Source organism: Amblyomma mixtum, chromosome 1, assembly GCF_055824585.1.
Source record: "Amblyomma mixtum isolate Tamu chromosome 1, ASM5582458v1, whole genome shotgun sequence".
Taxonomy (NCBI): domain Eukaryota; kingdom Metazoa; phylum Arthropoda; class Arachnida; order Ixodida; family Ixodidae; genus Amblyomma; species Amblyomma mixtum.
This window is the reverse complement of record NC_143012.1, coordinates 160,659,405-160,683,648: the sequence shown is the minus strand read 5'-3', so window position 1 is coordinate 160,683,648 and position 24,244 is coordinate 160,659,405. Positions and strand designations below refer to the sequence as shown.

General features: G+C 48.6%; 1 protein-coding gene across 1 annotated transcript in view; it reads right to left on the bottom strand.

The window, feature by feature from the left end:
• The window catches only part of LOC149369541 (uncharacterized), a 146,789-nt gene that overhangs the window by 15,033 nt on the left and 107,512 nt on the right, over window positions 1-24,244 (bottom strand). The window contains exon 8 of the mRNA XM_089558874.1: window positions 4,689-4,833. Within this exon, the coding sequence (XP_089415000.1) occupies window positions 4,689-4,833 (145 nt within the window). The remainder of the gene's footprint in view (window positions 1-4,688; window positions 4,834-24,244) is intronic.

Genomic DNA, 24,244 nt, shown 5'->3' with positions numbered 1-24,244 from the left:
CAGAGGCTGCTCGGGGAGAGCAACCTGGGTCTCATAAGCCCAATCGGTGGGTTTGTTTGAAACAGCCACCTGCATCATCATTGGGCATACCAATAGGGCTGCACAAATTAGGACTTCCATCGATCTACGAATGTAAACAAGATTATGACCGTGTCTGTGAAATAATACACAAAGTTGTTCCCCTGGCTGTTGCAGGGACCCATTTATGCTATCGCATCATAGGATTAAGGTGAGATTGTCTCTTCAAACCTTTTCACGGAGTAAGCTTCTCCAGAATAACGCTGATTGAGCTCAATGCTATTCAGAGGTTCTTTACATACTAAAGCAGTCCCGCTAAAACTTATCTGCGGTCATCGGACAACATAACGCTCACAAGCTACGTCACGTGTTTGAGTGTAGCTCTTTGCACTGTTAACCATTGGCGTTGATTAGAGGGCAATGCTAGTGACGGTGTCATGAAAGTGACCTTTTTCTCTCCTGCGAATGCAGTTAAAGGAACGTATAAAATACCACTGCTCAGCGGCACAAATAAGAACAATAAGCAATGCCGCCATGTCAGCCTCGCCTTTTCACTCAATTCCAGCTTGCACGGTTTCTCTATTTATTTATTTATTTATTTATTTATTTATTTTATCCTCAGGGCAAAGCATTAGAGAGGGGAGTGGGTAATACATAACACTGCAAAAAAATACAAACAACAGCAGAGAACAATAAACTGTCAAAACAGAGAAGTTAGAATAAGTGATAAACACAATATATCATTCAACAGAAGCGGTAACAGCAGTACGAAATAATACAGGGTCAGGAATTGTGGCGACTGAAGAAGGAAGGTGGTTCCAGTCATATGACGTGTGAGGAATAAAAGAATCCGAGAATGTTTTAGTTTTGCATGCAGAAATGCCTACTTTATGTATGTGATCTGTGCGGCGTGAAATATATGAAGGGGGAAGAAGTAACTCGCAGCGAATGGACTCATGATGAAATATTTTGTGAAAAAGACACAAGCGTGCAATTTTGCGTCGTGATGCAAGCGAAGTTAGGCCCAATGTAGCCTTCATAGCCGTTACGCTTGACGTACGCCGGAAGTCACAGAGAATAAAGCGCGCTGATTTGTGTTGTACCATTTCCAGTTGGTCGATCAAACTCTTAACACCAGGGTCCCAGACTGATGACGCATATTCTAGTTGTGAACGTACGAGTGTGGTATAGAGTAGAAGTTTGATGTTAGTCGGCGCTGCGTGAAAGTTACGTCTCAGATATCCCAGCATGCGATTAGCTTTGTTAGTGATGTGCTCAATGTGCGCATGCCAGCTAAGGTTAGACGTAATATGAATTCCGAGGTACTTATATTTTGTAACTGAATCGAGTAGCACACCATTAAGAGTATATACGGGAAGATCGCTATTAACACGAGAAATGCGCATAAGTTTGCACTTTTCAGCATTCAAAGTCATATTCCAAGTTTTGCACCATGTTGAGATAGTGTTAAGGTCAGATTGAATCATGTGCTTGTCGTTATCATTTGTTATTTCCCGAAAAAGGACGCAGTCATCGGCAAAAAGATGTACAGAAGAAGAAAGATTGCTGGGTAAGTCGTTGATGAATATAAGAAAAAGCAGGGGACCCAAGACGGTGCCTTGGGGAACCCCGGAAAGAACAGGGTGAACGGCGGAATTAACATTATTGACGGCAACAAACTGCTTTCCATGAGTAAGGAAAACTTCGAGCCATTTTAAAATGTTAGTGTCTAAACCTACCATGCGCAGTTTTAGTAACAAAAGATGATGGGAAACCTTATCAAATGCCTTCGCGAAATCTAGGAAGATGCAGTCGGCGATCGAGTGACGGTCTAAAATTGCGTGAAGTTTGTGTGTGAATAAGAGTAGCTGTGTTTCGCATGAATAGGACTTCCTAAAACCGTGCTGAGAAGGAAGAAAAAACGAGTTTGATTCAAGGAAAGTGACAATATGTGAAAAGAGTATGTGCTCCAAGATTTTACATGGAATACTGGTAATTGATATTGGCAGGTAGTTAAGACGCGAGTGTTTATTACCAGATTTATACACTGGGACCACCTTACCAATCTTCCAATCAGCGGGTAGTTCACCTTTCTCCAATGATTGCGGAAATATTCTAGTTAAGGCGAGCGATGAATACATTTTCGCACTTTTCAGGAACTTTGTAGTAATGCAATCAACGCCAGCACTGGAGGATATCTTAAGGTTGTCAATTATTTTAACTATACCATCCGGATGAATGACCACAGGGTACATTGGGAGGAAGTTGTAATGATCCAGTTGGGGGAAATTCGCAGTGTCACCACTTGAAAAAAAGCTCGAAAACACATCATTCAGTACATTTGCACAGTCAGTATCTGATATAGGTTCGTCACTTGAATTCGTTAGTATTATTCTAGATGTTTCAGAAGGGTTAATGACGCTCCAAAATTTTCTTGGGTTATTGAGCAACATACTCGGTAGAGTGCTACTCAAGTTATTTGCTTTAGCGTTCTTGACCACAGAATTGTAAGTGTAAGCTGCAGAGCGATAACGGGACCAATGATGTTCAGTGCGTGATTTTTTTGCTGATCGGAAAAAGCGTTTCTTACGATTAGACAAGCTCTTAAGATGCGTGTTATACCATGGCGCATGCAGGTGATAAGATATTACGCGAGTAGGTATGAAGCGGCTGGTGAGATCTAAAACTTTGTTCTTGAATAAAAGCCAGTTTGCGTTCACTGATCGCGAGTCGAATTCGTTGAAAAAGGTGGCCAGGAAAGAACCTAGTTCATTATTAATTTTGTTGAAGTCAGCGAGGTGATACATGCGTATTATTTTAGTGTGACTCGGAGTTTTTTGTATGGGAATGTTCACAGAGAAATTGAGCAACGAATGGTCGCTTAACTGGTGCATGTAGGTTATTTCTGAACACAGTTCTGGGCATGTTGTTAGTACAATGTCTAATGTACTTGCTGTAACTTCAGTAATTCTTGTAGGCTGAGTAACAATTTGGGTAAGATTAAACAGTGAGCATAATTAGTGAATTCCTTGCATAGTGTCGAGGATGAGGATGGTTGCACCGAGGACCAGTCAATGCCCGGAAAGTTAAAATCACCCAACAGAAAGATAGATGACGAAGGGTAACGCGTTACGATGACATTAATGGTATCATGAAGCTCTGCAAGAAATGTAGATGCATTAGGCGGTCGATAGCATGCGCCTAAAATTATTCTGCGGTAGCCTAGTTGAAGAGATACCCATATAGTTTCGATGCTTGATGTTATGTGAAGGGAATAGGACTCTATTTTTTTACTGACTGCTATTAGTACGCCACCACCTTGCCGATCTTTCCTGTCACAACGATAGAAGTGGAATTGATTAGATGAATCGAATATCTCACAGTCACGTATGTATTCATGCAGCCAAGTTTCAGTTAGGACGACGATGTCAGCAGAACACGCACTTATGGCAGAGGAGAGTTCCGTACGTCTTTTTATGGCACTTCGGATATTAGTAAATAACACTGATGTTTGAGCTGCGTTTACAAAACGGTCACTGCCCCTCGGTAACCGTTATGCAGATTTACAAGGACTAGATGCAGCGGGGAGAGACGAAGGCGTGTGCTGTGTAATCGGCTTGGTGCGTTCTGCGGTAATCTCAAATGTTTTATCGTTTACAGGGTCATACATGTAGGATCTGTTGTTCACGACCAATTTATTGTATTTTAGCTTAAAAGATGGAGAGCCGGGCAGTGATTTGGCGAAGCCAATCAGTTTTTTGCGTGCTTGGCGTGTGGCAAACGAGTAATCTTCTGTTACTTGAATTTCGTCTTCTTTCATGTCTTTTTTGCATTTCAGAATTTTTTCTCTGGTTTTGAAGCTGTTGAACTTCACAATCACCGGACGGCATCCAGAATCAGAATACCGCCCTAAGCGATGAGCCCTATCAATATCATCTGGCGAGAGTGTTGGGTCAACGTATTTTGACAGGACGTTTAGAAGTTTTTTTTCTGTTTCGTCCCATGTTTCACGGTCATTGTCATCGGCAATACCATGAAACACCAAATTGTTTCTACGGCTCTGGTCTTCTAGTTCATGAATTCGTGCCTGCAGCAGTTGATTTTGTTTGCGAATGTCAAGAGCAGTACATTCGAAATCCTGCTTTACTTCGTCAATTGCTTCCAGTGAGTGTTCAACTGTTGTAAGTCTAGAATTTATATTCGCGAGGGCTGAATCAATATTCTGCTGTCCGCGCCGTAGTTCTTCCATCGTTTTCTTTATATCTTCATTACTGGCTGAAAGCGCGACTGACCGTGTCTGCAGTTCCTTCAAGATACGAAGTATTTCCATGTTTTGTTCAGATTGTGTTAATATGACATTAGCTGTAGGATTACTCTCCTCGCTCGACGCGTCTGTGCTCGAATCACCGGTTATTATTTTGGTACGCGTGTGAAAAGGACCTGGGTTTACTTCCACATCTCCCGACAATAGCAAAAGACAGCTGTTGAAGCATTCAGTCAACACGCTCAAAAACACCCGTGGGCACGGGAGCAGCAGTAAGCATCGGCTGTCACTTTTCTTAGCATACAAAGGAATGCAGTTACGCACCTGGATGGCAAACAAAGGCGGTCTGTTAGCGGTCTGTTAGAAATGGAGCGAATGGCTAGCTGGCCTGCATCAAAGTCTGTACCTGACTTGAGCCAGACTTCTTTGTCGAAAAGATCTTCATTTTCTTTGGGTCGTTTGTAGTAGCTTTTCACCATGGATGCGCTGCGGTAGCATATCTCCCCTGTTTGGTAAGGGCCCAGCTTCTCACCAGTCACCACATCCAGAACCTAGAAATTAATGAGATCATAATCAAATTCAGTGCAGAAGAGTGATTAAATCTGCATCACCAGATATTTCTTAAGAACATGCAAAAACGTCTTCCTCCCGAATTTATAAGAATTTTGGCACTGCAGTTTTCTGTGTACAGGCACCCTTTGCAATATTTCTGGCGCGGGTGTACAGTTCACGATTGTGTTGTTGAACAGGAGTCTATTTTGGCGCGATATTTCTCTTGAATATTTGCAAAGCCATCAGAGAGACAGATATTCTTGCCAGATTATGAAGCTTGTTGGCTCTCTGTGAATGCCGCAAGACAGAAGTATACAAAAGATTACGATCAATCCCTGTTCTCATGGAAGTGTGCAGACCACAGTATGTGAACTCAGAAATCAGCAAAATGTGGGCGCCTGCGTGCGAGCGTTCGTGAGTGTGATTGCGCGTGTATAAATGAGCAGTTTGTTTGCCGTATAGCCATTATTCACTACAGAGCTGATATACGATTACTATTAAAGCTGCCACCTGGTAGCGATAGTGTCACGTAGTAGCAGTCGCAAAGTAATGTCCAGTAATGTCCAGTAAGTAATGTCCTTGACATGTCCAGGGGAGAAGCGATGGTACGGATCACCTGTGCGCTTGAATTATCTCTGTTATTTCGTTGTGTCCGTTTGCTCGCAAGTTTTCGGTGCCAATAAGCTACACAGTGTGCCGCGCAGCTGTGCGGAGAAAGGAGGCTCCACATTTATTGCTGGAGATCGGCAAGCAGAGTAGCTGACCTATACGGCTGCCGTTCCAACCGGGCGCCAGATGCGGTCTGTTCGCTTCTGCTTTTGCGCGCGTGCAATACCGCTGCCGCTAGAAGCACTATGCACACGTATACTTAACTAACCCATCACCCTACAATAATTCATATCAGAACAGCATGCAGGCCTTTGGAAGCTATGAGCTCGAGCAGGTCGACTGCACTGCAGTGTGGCTGGCTCATGAGTATCCCACTGCTCTGACCTCGAAGTCTTAACCTGCTTACAAATTTATTTCTATCGTAATTTTCTACCCATGTGTCCCTACCCTACTGGAAGTAGAATTCGGCAGCTGCTCAGGAGCACACCGAATCAACTCTCGGGCGTGGCGGCCGCGTTTGCATAGAAGCGAAATGCCAAAATACCCGTAAACTCTGTAACATCAGCGTGGACTAATTGATACAGGGTTGGTATAATGTTAAAAAGGCCTCTGATGACGAGTAGAGGTGGGACCACAAACTTCCGCATTGAAACGTTGGTGAGGACTCAGCCACAGCGGTAACACACTGACTTGTGGCGAGCACGCTCTGGGTAATATAAATCGTACACACGGTCCCAGCGGCAATTGTAGTCCGGCCGATGTTGGCGTCACAGACGAGCTGGTGCGCTGGTGTAATAAAAAGTAATCTTTTCAATGTCCTTACGAATATCACAGGTAGGATTTTCACCGGGTGGAATCCACGTATAGGAGCGCTCCAAAGGAACTGCGCTCAGGAAGCAGTGATCATATAGGGCTTTGCTGCTTCGAATTAGGTTTTGATGACGGGAGAGACCTGCCGAGTGGGGAATGATGACTGGCGAATGCAGGTTTACAAGTTCATTTAAATGATCGCAAATTATTGTAATGACATTAGGCAATTGTCCGTAACTCGTGGTAATGCGATTTACGCTACAATTTTAAATGCTCCGAAGTGATGATTAGCTCGATTGCGAAGCCGAAATTTTCTTTGCTGATACGAAATCTGTATACATCCTCTGCATTCCTTGAAGGGATGGTCTATTTTGTATTCTTCGGAAATCCCTGCAGTCACCAATTTGCCCAGCTTCAGAACACCTTAAATTATTGTCACGCGCTACCTACGCGCTTGAAGATTCCTGAAGAGTTCCCTGCTTGATACCCCCCTTGGTACTTTCAACCAAGTGTGGCATTCTGGCGTCATGCCTGGAGAGTGGAAGCATTCTATTGCTGTCCCAAGAGCCAAGTCTGGTCAGCCTCCAGTATCTGTCTCGGCCTTTCGTCCAATTTCTCTCTGCCTACCACCTGCAAGCTTTGTGAAAACATTCTCGCCGCACGCTTGTCGTGGTGGCTGGAATCCCGCGATTGTTATCTAGATTGCCAAATCGGTTTCCGTCCACAAATTGGAAGGGAAGATTGTCTTGCTACTATGGCTGCTGACGTGCTTCACCACTCTCCCCAGAGTCACCTTGTTCGTACCGTGATTGCTACAGACATAACAAAGGCATGTGATAACATCTTTCACTCTGCCATTCCTGCCGCCCTTCAGACTCTTGGTCTCCCTCACCGGGTTCTCCTCTCCATTCACGTCTTTGTAGCAAATCGAATATTCAGTGTACGTGTCCATGGAAAGCCCTTTGTTAAGTTGATGTACAACAGCGGAGTGCCCCAGAGTACCGTTCTCGCCCCCACATTATACAATGTGGCTTTTATTCCTCTTATTCGAGCACTAGAGACCATTCCTTCTATCCGTGTGCTTGGGTACGCCGATGACATAACCTTGTGGTGCAGTCATCCAGATGCGTCCATCAATCAGTCGGTCCTCCAGCATGCGCTAGAGGTCTCGACATCTCACCTCCCACCTCTGGGTCTAACCCTCTCGCCTAGAAAATCATGTTCCATTCGTATTGGAAACAAAGCTGGCTTGCGGAAAGCTCCCCCTTTCAATTATACAGCAGACAGTTCTCCGATTACTCAGGTAGAAACTGTTCGTATTCTTGGCCTCCTCCTCCATACCTCTGGGACTGGCCCCCATGGCTGACAGCCACACGTAAATCGGCTCACGGTACTATAGGTCTCTTTCGACGCATAGCTATTCGATCTGGTGGCACGCGTGGTCATACCGCCCAACAGCTTGTGCGGTCTATCCTTCAGCCACGGATAATATATAAGGCACAATTTCAACATCTCACCCGCAGACAGTGAGACTACCTTGAAGCTCTCAATCGCGAGGCGATGCGCGCCATAACACATTTGCCTCATTTAACGCCCGTACCCATGCTTCAGGAGTTCTCTGAACTTAATACTCTCATTGAACTCATCGACCAGCGGGTGGGAAACAGAGCTTGCAAACAGTCTCTACAACTTCATTGTTTAATACGCTCCCTCTGTGGTCGTACTGTCAGCTCACAAAAATCACCCCACTGTTTCCCCGTCGGTACCAGCCGCGTATCTGCCTGAAGGGCGCATATTGTAGACCGATGCATCACATACTGCAGTGTGGGGAGTTACTGTTGTATATAGTCCCTCCTATCCGCATCTAAACTGTCGCGCGACATGCACAGCGGATGCAAGCACCCCCCTGGCATTGCACCTTCAATCCATTTACAACGTCATTGCTTCCCTTCCGCTCGTTCCGACATTCAATGCAGCTCACCTTTACGCCTACTGCCTCGCCGCACTTAAACAGCTTAAGGCTGTTTTGCGCACATCCCAAATTAGACAATAAAATCATCTGCTCTGTGAAAAGTATCTATGTCCTGCGCGCATACACTGGATTCGCGGTCATGCTCATGCTCCACATTTCATTCAAGCAGATGCTATGACTCATACTGACACATCAGACGACCCGCCACCTTCCCCTCTTCCGCCAGATCCGTTCCTGTCCTATGTCTCCGATTCACAAGCTCTGCGCCAGCGAACACGCGCTATAATTCCTCCGTGCTCGCACTATCTCCCCCTTAGTCTTACTCGGCAGGAGGAGGTATCAGTGCGCCGGATTCGGGCAGGGGCGGCTCTGACCCCATCTGTCCGTCATCGGTGATGTGATAAAGATCTGCCAGCAACGGACGGGTTCCGTCTGTGCAGCGCTGCACCGGACATTTGTGATGTGCGGCACCTGTTGTGGACTTTTCCAGCGACGACCCTTATTAGAAAACAGATCCTCAGGAAGGTGGGCCTGTGGTTGAACCGTGAAGAAGAATGTGTGAAGTGGACTATGAACAATCAGATCACCGGTAGCCTATGCGACTACCTCGCCGAAACTTGTCTCCATCCCTTCTTTTAACTTTCTATATCCTACATTCCACTCCCTCTTTCGCAACTTATGCCTCGTGCCAGACTTCTCGAAAAGAAAAGAATAGTTCCTTATTGCCACATGTAGCGGCCTTCTTCAGGATCTGACGTTACGACGGCGTTACGTGGGATGGCTTCTGTTGAATCGGTTGTGGAGATCCGGTAACTATCATGCGAGGGTCACGGGTAGGTGAAATCGGCTATGGTTGATCCCATACTGAAGATTGGAGAGTCGTCGCATGTATGTCCTTTATGTGTCAATAACGCTATCTTTTATCGTACTGCCATTGTTGACCTGAGCCATCGCAGCCATGAGGTCGACATCCGTACATCGTCTGCCTTCAAAACGATCTTCTCAGCGGTCTTTGGTCGTACGGCAGTCAGGGAACTCCTCGCCGAACGGTTGCGCGAACGGTTGCAGCAGGTCGGCGAAAACTTTACAAGCTACATCGAAGAGGTCCTCCACTTATTCAAAAGTGTAAACTTGTGGGGATACACATGAATCCCCTGCCCCATTGTAACAGCCGCGCGTAATTATCACGCGATGCTGTTCGCGCGCCGTTCGGGAGGTTTTGCGAGGGAGGGCACTCATCCACCCCGCTTCCTTTCGCTCCCCGCCGCGACGCCGCCGCGGAGACTTTCCCTCTTTCCCCTCTTACAACGGAGAGACCTCCTCTCCACAGCGCGGGAGGAGACGCGTTTCTCCCGAGGCTCGCTGGTCTTCTGGCGGGAGCCGTGCACACGCATGATCAGAGATCTGCCACGGAGACCGCTGCCCTTATCGCCCGGCCACCGTGTGTGACTTGACCGCCGCGGGTCGTGAGCGAGGAGCCACGCGAGGTGAGCGGAACCTTCTTCGACCTTGCGCCCATTCTTGGCGCCCAACGGAAGAATATGGGGGTTATTCTTGTAGTAACACTCAAAGGGCTAGAAACAGTTGTCGCTCTCTAGCACCAGCGTGCCAGCCCTACCAGTCAGAGCTGTGACCCCCAACCCGCGGTGCGGTGAGTCGCAACCACGGCGGGTTCGGGCCAGAGGGCACAAACACGAGTCTGCTACTCGGAGGAGCGTTTATTGCTCCCGAGCAATACAATGCAGCAGCAACAATACAACCGCCGTAACGAGGGAGAGTGTTCCGCTCGTTAGGTGGGTGGAAACCACAAAGGGCAGAACGCACGCAAAAATGTGGGGGAAGAAGGTTCCGCTGCCGCAGGGACACGGGGAACTCCAAGGCGGCTTCTCTGCTGCAGTTTTCGCCCTGGTAGATAGAGGCCCTTGTTTCTCCGAATTCTCGCTCGCTCGTCCCGCGGCCAACCGGATGTTGCTTTTCGGCATGGTTGCACGGTGGTGACAGCGGGCTCTTGGTTTTGGAATGCGGCCGCCCTCCAAACGGCCTGGCTCTCGGTGTTCGAAGAAGCAACGGTCGTTGCGGCGTCCGCTGGCTCTCCTCCGGGCACGCTGTGAAGGCTGGCCTCCGGCTGCAAGGCTGTCTTTTCTTTTTAGTTACTTCCCAGATTTACACTTTCTTTTTTTTTTGAGCTAGTCTAACCCCTCTCGGTCTTTTCCGACGAGAAAGCGTGTGCTTGCTCCGGAAGCCGTGGTGCGAAATATGGAAGGGGTGTTCCGTCCATATTAAGCAGGAAAAATTACTCCCTAAGCGTTGGTCAGAGTTGGTTCTGCCGTGGGCGCAAGTTGTAACGAGGCGCCGGGCTCTGTTGTCGAGCCTTGCGTCTCGGTGCAGCTGCCTGCTGGCGGGGGAGGGTCCTGGGGTAAGGTACCATGACATCACAAGGCGCAATTTGCCAAGGAACCTGGCTATTGATCGGCTGCATGAGCCCAGGTGGGCGTCCACCACGTGGCTTGACCCTTTGGCACACGTCGCACGAGCGGGCGTAGCGTATCGCATCCCGCTTCATGCCAGGCCAGGTAGCGAGGCGGCACAAATTCAGGTAAGTCTTAGGGCCACTCGCATGCCCAGCGATGCACGTGTCATGAAAGTAGCGTAAAAGTGCTCCTCTCAACGTGCGTGGAATAACCACCTTGAAGGACTCGTGTGTATCCTTCTCGGAGGGGATATATCTCAGCAGGATGCCATCGGAGTCAAGCAGATAGGAATCCATCGCGCTCACAGCATTACCAGCTGTGTTCGAGCGCCCAGCACGGACAACAATACCAGTTGCCTCCATGTGCGCCGCGGCCGCGCCGCCCGGCTCCCTGAGCCGGGCGACGCGGCCGCGGTGCACATGGATCCTTTTCGACAAAATGGATCCTCCCGCTGTGCCTCCAATAGCTCCCTTCTGCTGAAAACGCTCACCACAGAACTCACGCCTTCCAAGTGGTTCACGCTTTCGCCCTGGGAAGGCGGGGTGTCCCTTCCCTCGGGGCGTTGTGTGAGCTGCGCGGCAGTCGCGCTGCTCTGGCTGTCGGGCGCGGCGGAGTGGGCAGTGTTGTTACTTCCCAAGCCGTCAACGGGCGCGCGCGACAGTGCGTCCGCCACCACGTTGTTCTTGCCCCTCCTGTAGCGCACGGTAAAGTCGTAACGCTGGAGGAGTAGCGCCCATCGCGCTAGGCGTCCGGACGGCTCGCCTAGGCGTCTCAGCCAAGTGAGTGCCGTGACCAGGATGTTGCTGCTGAGAAGCCGTATTGGACAACCACAGCAGGGACTGGATGTCAATCCCGCTCGCCACCATTGCTAGTCTTTATGTCGGCAGTCGGTCACACAGACACTCGGTTTGTCACACCTCTGGCCCCACGTTGGGCGCCAAGAATGTGGGGGTTATTCTTGTGATAACGCTTAAAGGGCTAGAAGCAGTTGTCGCTCTCTAGCACCAGCGTGCCAGCCCTAGCAGTCAGAGTTGTGGCCCCCTACCCGCGGTGCGATGAGTCCCAACCACGGCGGGTTCGGGCCAGAGGGGACAAACGAGAGTATGCTACTCGGAGGAGTGGTTGCTCCCGAGCAATACAATGCAGCAGCAACAATATAACCGCCGTAACGAGGGAGAATGTTCCGCTCGCGTACGGGGGTGAAGAACACAAAGGGCAGAACGCACGCAAAAATGTGGGGGAAGAAGGTTCCGCTCACCTCGCGTGGCTCCTCGCTCACGGCCCGCGGCGTTCAAGTCACACACGGTGGCCGGGCGATAAGGGCAGCGGTCTCCGTGGCAGATCTCTGATCCATGCGTGTGCACGGCTCCCGCCAGAAGACCAGCTAGCCTCGGGAGAAACGCGTCTCCTCCCGGGCTGTGGAGAGCAGGTCTCTCCGTTGTAAGAGGGGAAAGAGGGAAAGTCTCCGCGGCGGCGTCGCGGCGGGGAGCGAAAGGAAGCGGGGGTGGCGAGAGTGCCCTCCCTCGCAAAACCTCCCGAACGGCGCGAATAGCATGGCGTGGCAATTACGCGCGGCCGTTACAATGGGGCAGGGGATTCATGTGTATCCCCACAAACTCCATGTGTCGGAAGCGGAGAAGATAAAACACGCCTTGAAAGGAATTGTTGACGACGTCTTTCAGGTGCTTTCAGCGCTTGGCTTGCGCACTGTTGCTGATGTCTTCATTCTGTGAAGAGCTTAGGGGAGCTGCGCAAGTAACGGTTCGTGTGTAGTCAGTATCCCCGAAGCGCTTTAGCCGCTGGTTCAGCTGACGCCTGCAGTTTGCACCTCCTCACTACTGCAACAGATAAAAGGCTTCGTTCGAGAATAAGTGGTGCGTCACCTTTCCCTTCTAATGAGCCCTTCAAAGCCACCAGCATAATCTATTCCGGCTCCCGGACATATCACTGAAGAACAAGCGAATGAGGCTCTTCGACCCACCAATATGCCACCGTCTTCAGCTGCTCCGTTAACTCATGCCAAGGTCGTCCCCATCCGTGCTACCTGTCGGCGTTCCGCTGAGATACGCCAACGTCGACAAGCCGACCCTTTACCTTCACTACATGTGCGAGCGGGGGCTCCTTATCTTCGACCGGCTCCGGGAGTCACCAATCCCTGGCGTACGACTGACAACTGTCCTATTTGCTACCCTTCCGCTTTTCGGTAATGTGGCACGGTTTTCCCTCGGCGTTTCCCAGTATCAACACAACCTCCTCATGCTCCCGCGTACTGCCCTTCCACGAGTCAGTACTCTGGGCCTGCGGAGCCGGTGTCGAGTCGCGTCTTTTCCCCAGGCCATCCAGCCTTCTCTAGGCACCATTCAGCTACACCGAGACGCCACCCCATGTCGCCTATGCGACGTCTCCCCAACGCTACTCTGTCGGAAAACTAGGTGCCGCATTTCCTGAGGCGAGAACTGGGCCTCCGCCCAACTTTTAAAGGCCTCGTATACGGCCTGCTAATCTTACTGAAATTTCTATGGAGGGAGTTTCTATCATGGCGCTTGTAGACTAGAGCACTGCACGGGCCTCAATCTGAGGCCCAACCTGGCCTGGGCCAAACACCTGAAGCCCGAGCCCGGCCCAGGCCCACGGCTTCAAGCCCGGGACCGGCCCAGGCCCGCTAAATTATCGCTCTAGCGAGCCCGGCCCGTGAATCCCGTAGTGAAGCCCAGCCCGGGCCCGGAGCGGCCCGGCCAGTTTCACAGTAACGCTTGAGGTATACTCCTCACTATGAGCAAATAGACTGCCACTAGATCGATAAGAAACTGGCCCACAAATGTTCTTAAACCACACTTTGGCTTGCAGAAAGTTGGTTCTTTTTGACCCAGAAGGAAGTGATTAAGATTAGTGCTCGCCAGGCCCTCTTTTGGACACCGATCTCGTGTAGGTGCGCAAAGATAAACTCGGAAGTTCGGAGAGCCAAATAAAAAGGGCTGCACACGCGCGTAATAGACTACTTCGCATTCCTCCTTGATTTTAATCAGTTATATTTTGCCGCTCGCGAAGTATAAACATTAAAGCTGCCTAGGAAGCATTAGGGTGACATTTTTTCAGTGAACGCGATCTCACAGGTTGAACTCATAGCCGAACTGGTCGCCTTTCAGCAGAAACGAAAATTAAAAGGCTTGCGTATTTCACGGTGTGTGTTTTCAAGACTATAAGCGTGCTAAACTAATATGTCCTTCCCGAATGCATTTCTAATAGTGTATAGGCATGTTTTGGGATGACGAACGATCAATGGCCAATTAAGACCGGTTAAATTTTACTCTTACTGGTGGAGCAGAAGATAACGCGCGTACCACGTGATAACTTACAGAGCAAAACATTTGTCATGTCAACCACGCTGAAGAAGCAAGGAGGGATAGACACAAACTCTCGCGAGATTTTGTGTCTATTTCATTTACCAGATGTGCCGCTCAGCTGATCAAAAAGAAAACCGAACGCACTTTATTTTGCGATTTTTCTCACATGAGGAAAATACAGCTCTAAAATACAACCTATGTTATTGGGGCTTAAGGGCCCAAGGGGAGTCAGGCAGTGAAAGGCATCGAAGCAGAGGGCTCCGGATCATTTCGTCCACCTGGGTTTCTTCAACGAGCAATTATACTACAAAGTACATGGCTGTCATGCTTGCGGCCTAAATAGCAATGCGGCCGCCGAAGCTAGGAGCAAACCCTGGTTCCCCGGCTCAGTAATCAAGCGCCTCGACTACTAAGCCACCGCGGCGTGGAAATAAGGAAATAAATAAGTCAATGAATAAAGCTTAGTTTTTTTCTTAGCGCGTACTATAACCCATGGATCATCCGTTTTCGTTCTCCAATGTCGTAGTTGTGTACTTCGCTCTGCTATAGACCTTTTTTAGGTGCGCGCGGCCATATTTCGACAGCAGCTCCGTCTTGCGTCTGGCCGATTTCTCCGCCATGTTGGCTTGGGTGGCCGCCGCTGCAATACTGGCAGCGAGTACTCGCCGCGCTGTTCAGCCTGATCCGAGTGTCGATTTTTGCGTGATTTTGACCTTCAAAGTGTTGCACTGTATGCACTGAGCAACTCTGAACAAAATGGCCCTTGCTTCGGCGAGCGTCGACGTGGATGTTTCCCTGCAATGCAAGTTGTGCCGAAATCGACATTGGAGGTGCGCTTCTGCGCTAGTGTGCGCAATTCATTTAACGGCTTTCTGGTATCTATAATGGAGAAATTTATTAATGCGAGCACGAAATTTGCTGAGCGCTTCTATGTTCTAGTTATAACTATAAAAGAAAAACCGCTAAGTTCCGAGCTAACAACAGTGTTGCTGTCAAGCGCTCAAGCGGTCTGCTCTGCGTTGCGCCGGTGACATGTACAGATCGAATCTGCGTTCGACCGCGTCTTTAACTACATTTTCCCTCTGCACTGTCCTAAAAAACAGTACTTTCTGTAGTGCTATATGGATAAGGCACCGCTGGGGTGCATAAGCGCACAGAATTTTGTGGCGGCTTTTGGCTTTGCACACATTTCTCGATTACTTGATACTAACGGTAAAATAACTGATGAAGCGTGCAAATGTAGGGTGTTCCACTCTTGGCGTGAACATGCGAGTGTGTGGAAGTCCTCTTCGGAGCGCCAGGGCGTCGCGCGTCGAAGCAAAGTGTCGCAGGAACAGAGGAAACTGGATTTGGAGCTTCGCGTCATCTGACGTTTCGCTAAACTCGGAAAAAGATGTAGTAGAGAGGCATCTGGCCATCGAACGCGATGCAATTTATACACCCGAAACTGGTGCAGCTGCTGTGACAGTTCCTGAGGGGTGTATCTGCTTGGTCCGTCTCGGGTGCAGCCGCCGATTAATGCCGAAAGAGCGAGAAAGCGCGTGCCTGTGGGCGGGTGAGCACTTTGTGCCTGCTGATTGCGCGTCCCTAATAGGCACATTTTTTTTAAACAATCGGCACTTTGCATTATGGCGTCAGTTGAAAATAGTATTTGGTCGAAGCATGAGGTGTCACGATGCAAGGTGGACGCGTCAAAGCTGCGGCCTTATGTTTTTTAAATCCTGCTGGTTTATCGGATATTTACTGCAAGCAAACAGCTGTGGCATTTGTACAATGCATCATGGCTTTCAAGTACTGTCAAGTAGCTATCGTTTACAGTGCCTTTGTCGTTAATAATATCAGTCGCGAGTGTCGGCAGTTATAACAGAAATGTTTCACGTAACCCGTAGTGCTGCTGCATCATTTACCAAATGATTTCTTATGTTTTGATTTTGCAAGTATCACAGACGACACATATCTTAGCGACATCAGCAGTAGGTGCTCGCGTGTAAGGTATGTGTAGCTGAAACAGCCCGCAATCGCACTGCCGCCGTGGCTCTCTGTGTCCTTCACACTGCTCCGCTTCACGCCGCAGACGACTGTGAAGTGGTTTCCCGAAGACCTCGTTTCAGCTTTAATCGCACATACACACAAATCAGGCTACTACAGCTAAACAACCGCATAGAGTAAACACGGAGAAGCGCAGAGAACGCACGGGACGCAGGGACACCGCCTTTCCGAACCAGCCAGAGAGGAGGAAAGCAACATGGCGGTGTTCGGCGCGCTGGGAGCGAGGCTAAAACTGAAAAAGGTCTACAGTAAATGAATAGTCGGACACCAGCCGTATCTATACGGACCCAAGATCGGCTCGGGTCCGCAGCTTTAAGCCCAAGCCCAGCCCGGGCCCGCAAATTCAGGCTCGGGCCCGGCCCAGGCGCGGTAAAACAAATCATGCCCCGGCCCGGCCCGCGGGCCGGGTCGGCCCGAGCCTGTGCAGTGCACTGTTGCAGACACCGGTGCTGCGAGACGTGTAATGGAAGAAAAACTTTGACGCTTTTTAAGGAAGGTAAAGATGCATATTTCAAAGCTATCGATGTGCCCTGCCAGCGCTCAGCTCATCAAGTCGTCCGCAGCGTGCACCGCTTAATTTGAGATGCAGGACTCCCTCTGCACGAAACAGGTCACCGTGTTGCTTCCTCTTTTCATGGTGGTATTCTGGGCTGGGGTTTTCTTTCGCACCATGAGCTATCATCGATTGTACTCGAACTGAAGTCGCGTTTTCTGCTCTGTAAAATCCTTTGCTGGACTCTACTCCTCTGTTTCTTGCGTTAAAGCCATAGCTGCCGAAGACGTCGGCCTTCCTCCACGCTCTTCCATCCTCACTCACATCTCTTTCGGCGCTCTTAGCGACGACACTGTACTCTCCACGCCAGCCCCTACATTTCTGAAGCGCAAGCGTCTTCCACTTCCATACGCCGTACTTACTGGATTTGATGGTCTGTCTGTACTTCTGGTCTCTAACCCGTTTTCCTCCCCTACCATTTCCACATTGGTGTATGTCTCGGCAGTGTCAAACCCATCGAGTCTCTGGTCTTGCGCGAGAAGAGCGATGATGCGCGGCACTTCGCCATGACCGTGCTCAGCTCAGCTTCTTCAGCGCCCGATCCGTTTTCTACAGAAGTATTTTTTCGCTCGCTGATCTCCCTCTGCGGCAACGGGTACAGCTTCTCAGCGTCATTCATCAATTTCCTTCTGCCTTCGACTCTCACCAAAATTAATTGCGCCAAACTTCTACCGTCACCCATTGCATCGGCTCTGGTGCGCACGCGCCGCTGCGGCAGCGCCCCTATCGTATGCTTGCGACCAAGCCCCATACTACTAACGAGCGACTGAACCACATGCTTAAAAACGGCGTAATTAACCCTCGAGCAGCCCTTGTGCGTCGCGAGTGGGTCTTGTGAAAACGAAAGATGGCTCTATACCCTTCTGTCTGGCCTTACTATTACAGGAAATGACGTCCATGTCCTCCAGAGCATAGATGATGCTCTGGGACGTTTGCAGGGTGCCGAGCTGTTATCATGGTTCGAATAACGTTCCGAATTCTGGCAGGTGCCCATGCAAGAAACAGACCGCTCCAAAACAGCTTTTGAGACCCCCCAGGCTTGTTTAATTTTAGCGTAATACCCTTCAGCCTTGGTAATGCCCCTGTGACCTTTGAAGTAATCATGGATACCATTATGAGTGACCTGAAGGGGAAGATGTGCCTCTGCTACCTCGACGGCACTCTAGTCTTTCACCCCGACTTTGACACCCATATCAGCCGACTGAAGCATGTCTTGACCTGCCTGTGTGACGCCGGCCTGCAGCTCAACTTACGAAAGAAGGTCTGTTTGCAGCGCATCAACTGACCATTTTAATCCACGTTGTCTCCAAAGTGCTTGTCCTGACCAAGCGAATCTTCGTGCCGTGGCTGCCTTTCCCAAACCTACCTCCGACTAACGCCTGCGCAGCTTTCTGCATCTGTGCTAGTACTTTCATCGACTTATTTGCAAACTTGCTTCCATTGCTGCGCCTTAACACAAATGCTGCCCAGAAGTTCCGATTTATGTATATGGCCTCCAGCGTGCTAAGACGCCCTACAACACCTTGCACCGCTTCCTAACGGCGTCGCCCGCACTGCAGCATTTCGATTTGACGACTCCTACCGAGGTCCATACGGACGCCAGTAGTCTTGGCATGGGCGCCATGCTCGCCCAGCGCATATCTGGCTTCGATGACAATGCCGTTGCCTACGCCGGGCGCACACTCACAAAAGCTGAATACAATTACTCTGTAACTGAAAAAGAGTGTTTGGCCAGCGTATAGGCTATTGCTAAATTCTTCCCTCACGCCTATGGCCGCACTTAACAGGTTGTGAAGGACCACCATGCGCTTTGTTTTCTTTCCTATTTGAAATACCCATCTGGCTCTCTTGCCAGGTGGGCTGTTCGTCTAAAGGAATATGATATCCGTGTCGTCTATCGATCCTGTCGCAAGCATCAAGACGATGATGCCATGTCCCGCTGCTCACTTCCCGCCGAGATCGCCAGCCTTTTGACCTCTGACGCGGGACCGCCGCCACTCTCCATCACTGACATTTCCTCCGCGCAATGTACTCACCCTTGGATTGCTTCTCTCTCGACTTTCTATCCAACCCAAAGGCTGCTTCGCCGTTACGTGCGCTCCGCCGAAATGCTTTTCATTTCGCTATTACTCATCATCTCCTCTATCGCCGCAATTACAGCATAGATGGCCCCAAGTAGTTGCTCTACACGTCGCCATTTGCGCCCGCAAATATGCTCCTGTTTCCAAGCTGATGCTCAATCCGATCACGTGGGAGTTTTCAGGACAAACGCCCGAATCCGGCTGCGCGATTATTGGCTCGCCATTTACACCTTCGACCTCAAATGCGTGCGCTCATGCCTTGTCTCTCAGCGTCGAAAGACATCTCATCCTTCTGCTAGCAAGTTACAGCCGCCACGTTCGGGGCCATGACCTTTTAACCGCGTCAGCATTGATTTCTACGGCCCGCTTCTGTACACTGTGATCGGCAACCGCGGGGCGATCGTTGCGGTGGACCATCTCATGCGGCATGGCGAAGCCACCGCCTTTTCCGCTGCCACAGCCACGGACGTCGCCTCCTTCGTTTTACAGCGGTTCGTCCTTGGCCACGGTGCACCTCGTGAGATACTTAGCGACCGAGTACGCGTATTCTATTCAATGGTTGTCAGAGCCCTGCTCACTCAATGCAACATATTCTTAACCACCTCTGCCTATCAACCGCAGACCAACGACCGGACCGAGTGATTTAGCCGCACCCACGGGGACATGCTCTCTATGTACGCCGCTTCTAACCACTCCTATAGGGATCTCGTTTTTCCTTATGTGACCTACGCATACAATATAAAAACGTATAAAACGCCTTACCCACAATATGCCGAGAATCGGACACAGTACTCTGGCATCACTTCGCAGATTCTTAGGAAACAAAATAAAGTATCAAAACTTCAAGACTTAATGTGAAACTGCACAAATTTCTCGTTAATGACCCTCAAACATTCTGGGCTCATCTAACAGAAAAAAAAGACGCCGTAAACAAACTGACAACAAATTATGTGGAGGTTAGTGATAAGCAAAAAATAGCGACAACATTTAATGACTATTTCTCTTCCGTCTTTCTGGTGGGTGATGACCGGACAACTGATTTTAGATCAAGAAATATTCATCTTCCCGACATTACTATAAGTGAAGCAGGCAATTATCCGCTCTTCTTGACTTAAATATAAAGAAATCACCTGGGCCAGATGATATTCCAAATACGTTTCTTTACAGGTACGCGGAATGGTGCGCGAAATACCTTTTTATTATTTTCAATGCTAGTCAGCGTAATGGTGAGATCCCCAGTGATTGGAAACTGGCTAGAGTTTTCCCAGTCCATAAATCTGGTTTTAGACTCCGCGTCACAAATTACAGGCAAATAAGCTTGCTGTGCACTACAGGTAAAGTAATGAAACACTTCATTTCTAAACGCATCATACCGTTCTTGGAGGAAAACAACTTTTTATCTTAGTCTCAACATGGCTTTCGCCGTCGGTTATCGACTACGACACAGTTATTACACACTACCAACGATTTCTTCTCAAATCTTGATACAGCAGGACAATTTGATGCCTTTTTTCTGCATTTTGACAAAGCGTTCGACCCAGTACTCCACTGTAAACTTTTACTTATACTTAAGCACATCTTACAAAATAAACAAATTCTACAATGGCTTGATTCATACTTATCCAACCGGCAGCAGTACGTGCAGATATCTGGTTCAAGTTTGTCGATCACTACAGTGTTTTCAGGAGTGCCGCAAAGCTCTGTCCTCGGGCCACTTCTTTTTCTTATATACTTAAATGACCTCAAGTCCGATTCTCCTGTGCAGGCTCATTTTTTTGCAGACGACTGCGTAAATTATCACACAATTCTCTCCGAAAGCGATCAGCTAATTGCAGATAGCTATTAAAGTGCTGTTAATAACATGTGCAACAACTGGAAAATGTTGTTAAATGTTAGTAAGTGCAAACAAATGACCATAACCAGGAAACAAGTTTCATTGTTTTACTCTTTAACAGCGTCCCTCTTGAACAGGTAGATGAATTTAAGTACCTTGGCGTAACGATCACTTCGAATCTAAGTTGAAGCCCGCACATTAATAATATAACCTCAGTGGCATCTAAACGACTATGGCTAATAAGATACCGGCTAAAACATGCTTCCACTAAAACAAACCTTGCGGCGTATGCATCCCTAGTGCGTCCACTACATGCTGACGTAGTATGAGACCCGTATACAAAAACGGATGCCAAAAGTTTAGAGCTTGTCCAAAGAAGAGAACTGCGCTTTATTTTCAACGCCTACAGAAGACATGTATCGATATCTGATCTTCTTAGCCGTTCCGGTGTGCCCACCTTGGAATCTCGGCTCAAAATGCATCGCTTGAAAATGTTATTCAACATCGTCAATAATCACACCAGAATACACTTTCACACTTATATGCAGTATAACAGAACACGACAAACTCGGCACAAACACGATAAAACAATTGTAGTTCCTAAATGCAGAACCACTGCTTACAAGCTGTCGTTATTTCCGAGAACGATCGCTGATTGGAATGCATTACCTCCACAACTGGTCACCTTATCGCCAACGGAAACATTTTTATCTGTAATCAACCGCAGCCGGTCAAGTTAGGGTATTTGGTTCGATTCTGGAGCGTTGCCCTTGTCGTGTGTTGTTTTGTATTTTAATGTAAAGTGTTTGTTACTCGTCTATTATTTGAGTTTTTCGGCAGAAATTTTGTTGCCTACCTGCAGGCCTTCTTTTTTTCCTTTTTTCCGTTGTTTGTTGTTGACAAAGCACTGTGCAATTGCATCCCCACGCCTGCCTTGGCCACCAAAAGGCGGCTGGCCGCATGGAATAAATAAATAAATAAATGCCACTACAGAGTCGACTACCGGTTTCTCTCGTTCGTTTTATTGTTTAAGTCCGTCATCCGCCTGCTATAATAGATACTATTCAGTCTTACCAACCTGATATCTCCGAATATACCTCTGTTTCTGAAGCCGCGTAACATGCCAAAGAAAGTCTTCAAATTGGCCGCGTACTCACGATTGACACCCAGTATCGCTAGAAATTCCGCCACAACACTCACATTCTGGTACCCTTCTGTGGCTCTGGGCACCGTCAAGAACCACTGGGCTGTCCTTAAAATTTGTAGCCAAATATCAAACCCTTTACCATTCTTGGAGCAGACATCTGTTAACAACGTAGTGGAACTCATCAGGTGGCCTGTCAATGTCCGCGGCCGCGGACGCGAGAGAGTTGATGTTCAGCGCATCAAGCCCTTCCACGACTCCGCCATTTTATCGTCACCTTTAGCAGCCAGGACGTCTCGTCTCCTCGCCGGGGGCGATTGTAAAAAAAAAAATGCACATTCGCGCAAAAGACGAATGTGCGTCTTCAGCGGCACAGCCATCGCGCATGTGTCTGCGCTCGACCTGGCTGACCTCGGCCTTTTTTCGCCACTGCTCCCATCGTCCCAGTTTTTAAATAAACCCTCCTCATACATATATACAAAATAACCTACGAAATTAACTTGAAACGTCAACAGATGCAGATGATCCTCACCAGGTGACAAAGGACAGTCTCCTCGTAACATTGTAGTTCCTCCACAGCGACAGCTGCATCTGTAACCTGCTTCCCAAAAAACTCCGTGGGGGCTGCCCGTTGCACGAAGACTGTGGTTCGCGCAGTGGGCCACCTTCGTTGTGACCGAATAGTATCCACGATGAATATTGGTTGAAAATTGGATTTTGAGGAAAGCAAACGAGAAGTAATTGTGTCACATCTCAGTGGATGCCTGCACCGTACTGTAAGGGAAGGAATAAACGATGCAGTGAAAGAAAAAATTGGCAGAGGCTTAGCTTGGTTAAGCACGGAAGGTTGCGAAAGCAAATTACGAACAAGTTTAACGACCTTAGAAGTGAAAGGCGAAAGACTGAGTGCTGCACGGTACGCCGGAAGGTGTCCACTAAACCACAGAGTTGGTAAGGCGCTCTTTCCTTTTCTCCAAATGAACGCAGTCTACAACGCTGTCTATGTCAGAGCGCATCAATGAAGGCCGGAATTAGCTTACAGTGTTATTGACGTGTCCACTAAACCAGCGGGTTCGTAAGGCGCCTTTCCTTCAAATCAACGCAGTCTACAACGCTGTCTAGGTCAGAGTGCATCAATGAACGCCGGAATTAGTTTAAAGTGCTATTGAGGTGTCCAGTAAACCACAGAGTTGGTAAGGCGCCTTTCCTTTCCTCTAAACCAACGCAGTCTACAACGCTGTCTATGTCAAAGCGCATCAATGAACGCCACAACAGAGGTCAAGCTAAAGGGCAAGCGTGGAACCGCCGGGACGACGCTGAAGGCTCAAAACCTAGCGCAGTATTGCTTTCGAAATAATAAAGGAAGAAAGAGGCGCCGCAGTGGAGGGTTCGTTCCGGGAATAATTTCGATTACCTGGGGATATTTAACGTGCACTGACATCGCACAGCACACGAGCGCCCTTCGCGTTCCACCTCTATCGAAACGCGACCTACGCGGCCGGGTTATATTCTATACTAAGGTATATTCTCCCAATTATTTGCGTGCCTTCGATGTCTGTGCGATTTCCAACGGTGAGAATGGAGTGGAGCGCGTGTTCATACCGGAACGAAAACTAAAATCATAATAAACGCTCTAGCCAAGGCTATGAGAAGAGTCAAGGACTGAGTAGGTGCGGCACATACCCTAGTACCCGTTGTTTCCACCTCAGTCGTTACTACTGAGGAAACCAGACTAGCATACATATTGATTTTGTTGTACTAGCTTCGGCCGATATGCTTAATTAAACATGTCAAAGCTTGCATGCATTCCCGCATGAAGGTGATCTAGTCGAAGCCATGATTACACAATTTTTTTTCACCTGGGCAGATGCACCATTAACCACCTCTAATAACTATATGGCTCTTATAAATTGTACTCTTCCCGACGAAAGAACATTACTTTCAGTTTTGGTGAGTTTTGTACACATAAAATTTCTTAGGCATTCTCTAGTCATATTTGTTCCTAAAAGTTTCCAGTTAGATCCTTTGAATAAGTGCCCTCCTCTCCCCCCTCCCCGCTGTGGCCCAGCGGCTAAAGCACTCGTCTAGTTTGCCGGAGGACCTGTGTCCAACCCTGTCTGCATCGCCCGGGTTTCGATGATAGTAATAGGCAAAATGTGCCTTTGTGACTTCCGACGTCAGAGCTCGTTAAAAAACTGAAGGTGTACCAGTTTAATCCGAAGTCTTTTGCTACGTTGTTCCCCATAGCCCTTGTGTCGCATCGTGACTATTAAACTTCGCAGTGCACATTATTTAATTTACAATACACAGCGAACAGCAGTCGAGAAATTATGCCTCTGCGTGACCTTCTCTTTAAGTACCACTTTCTCATTTTGCTTACTGAGATCTAAATCCACTCTGCGGCCGCTGCAAATTATTTCGTATGGCCTTCATATAAACAGCTTCTGCTCGCTGTTTACATAACGCCATAAAATAAACTGTTGCTCTTATCGAGGGCACCAATTTTCGCATCCGAGAGGACTTCAATTTCATACCACGCCAGG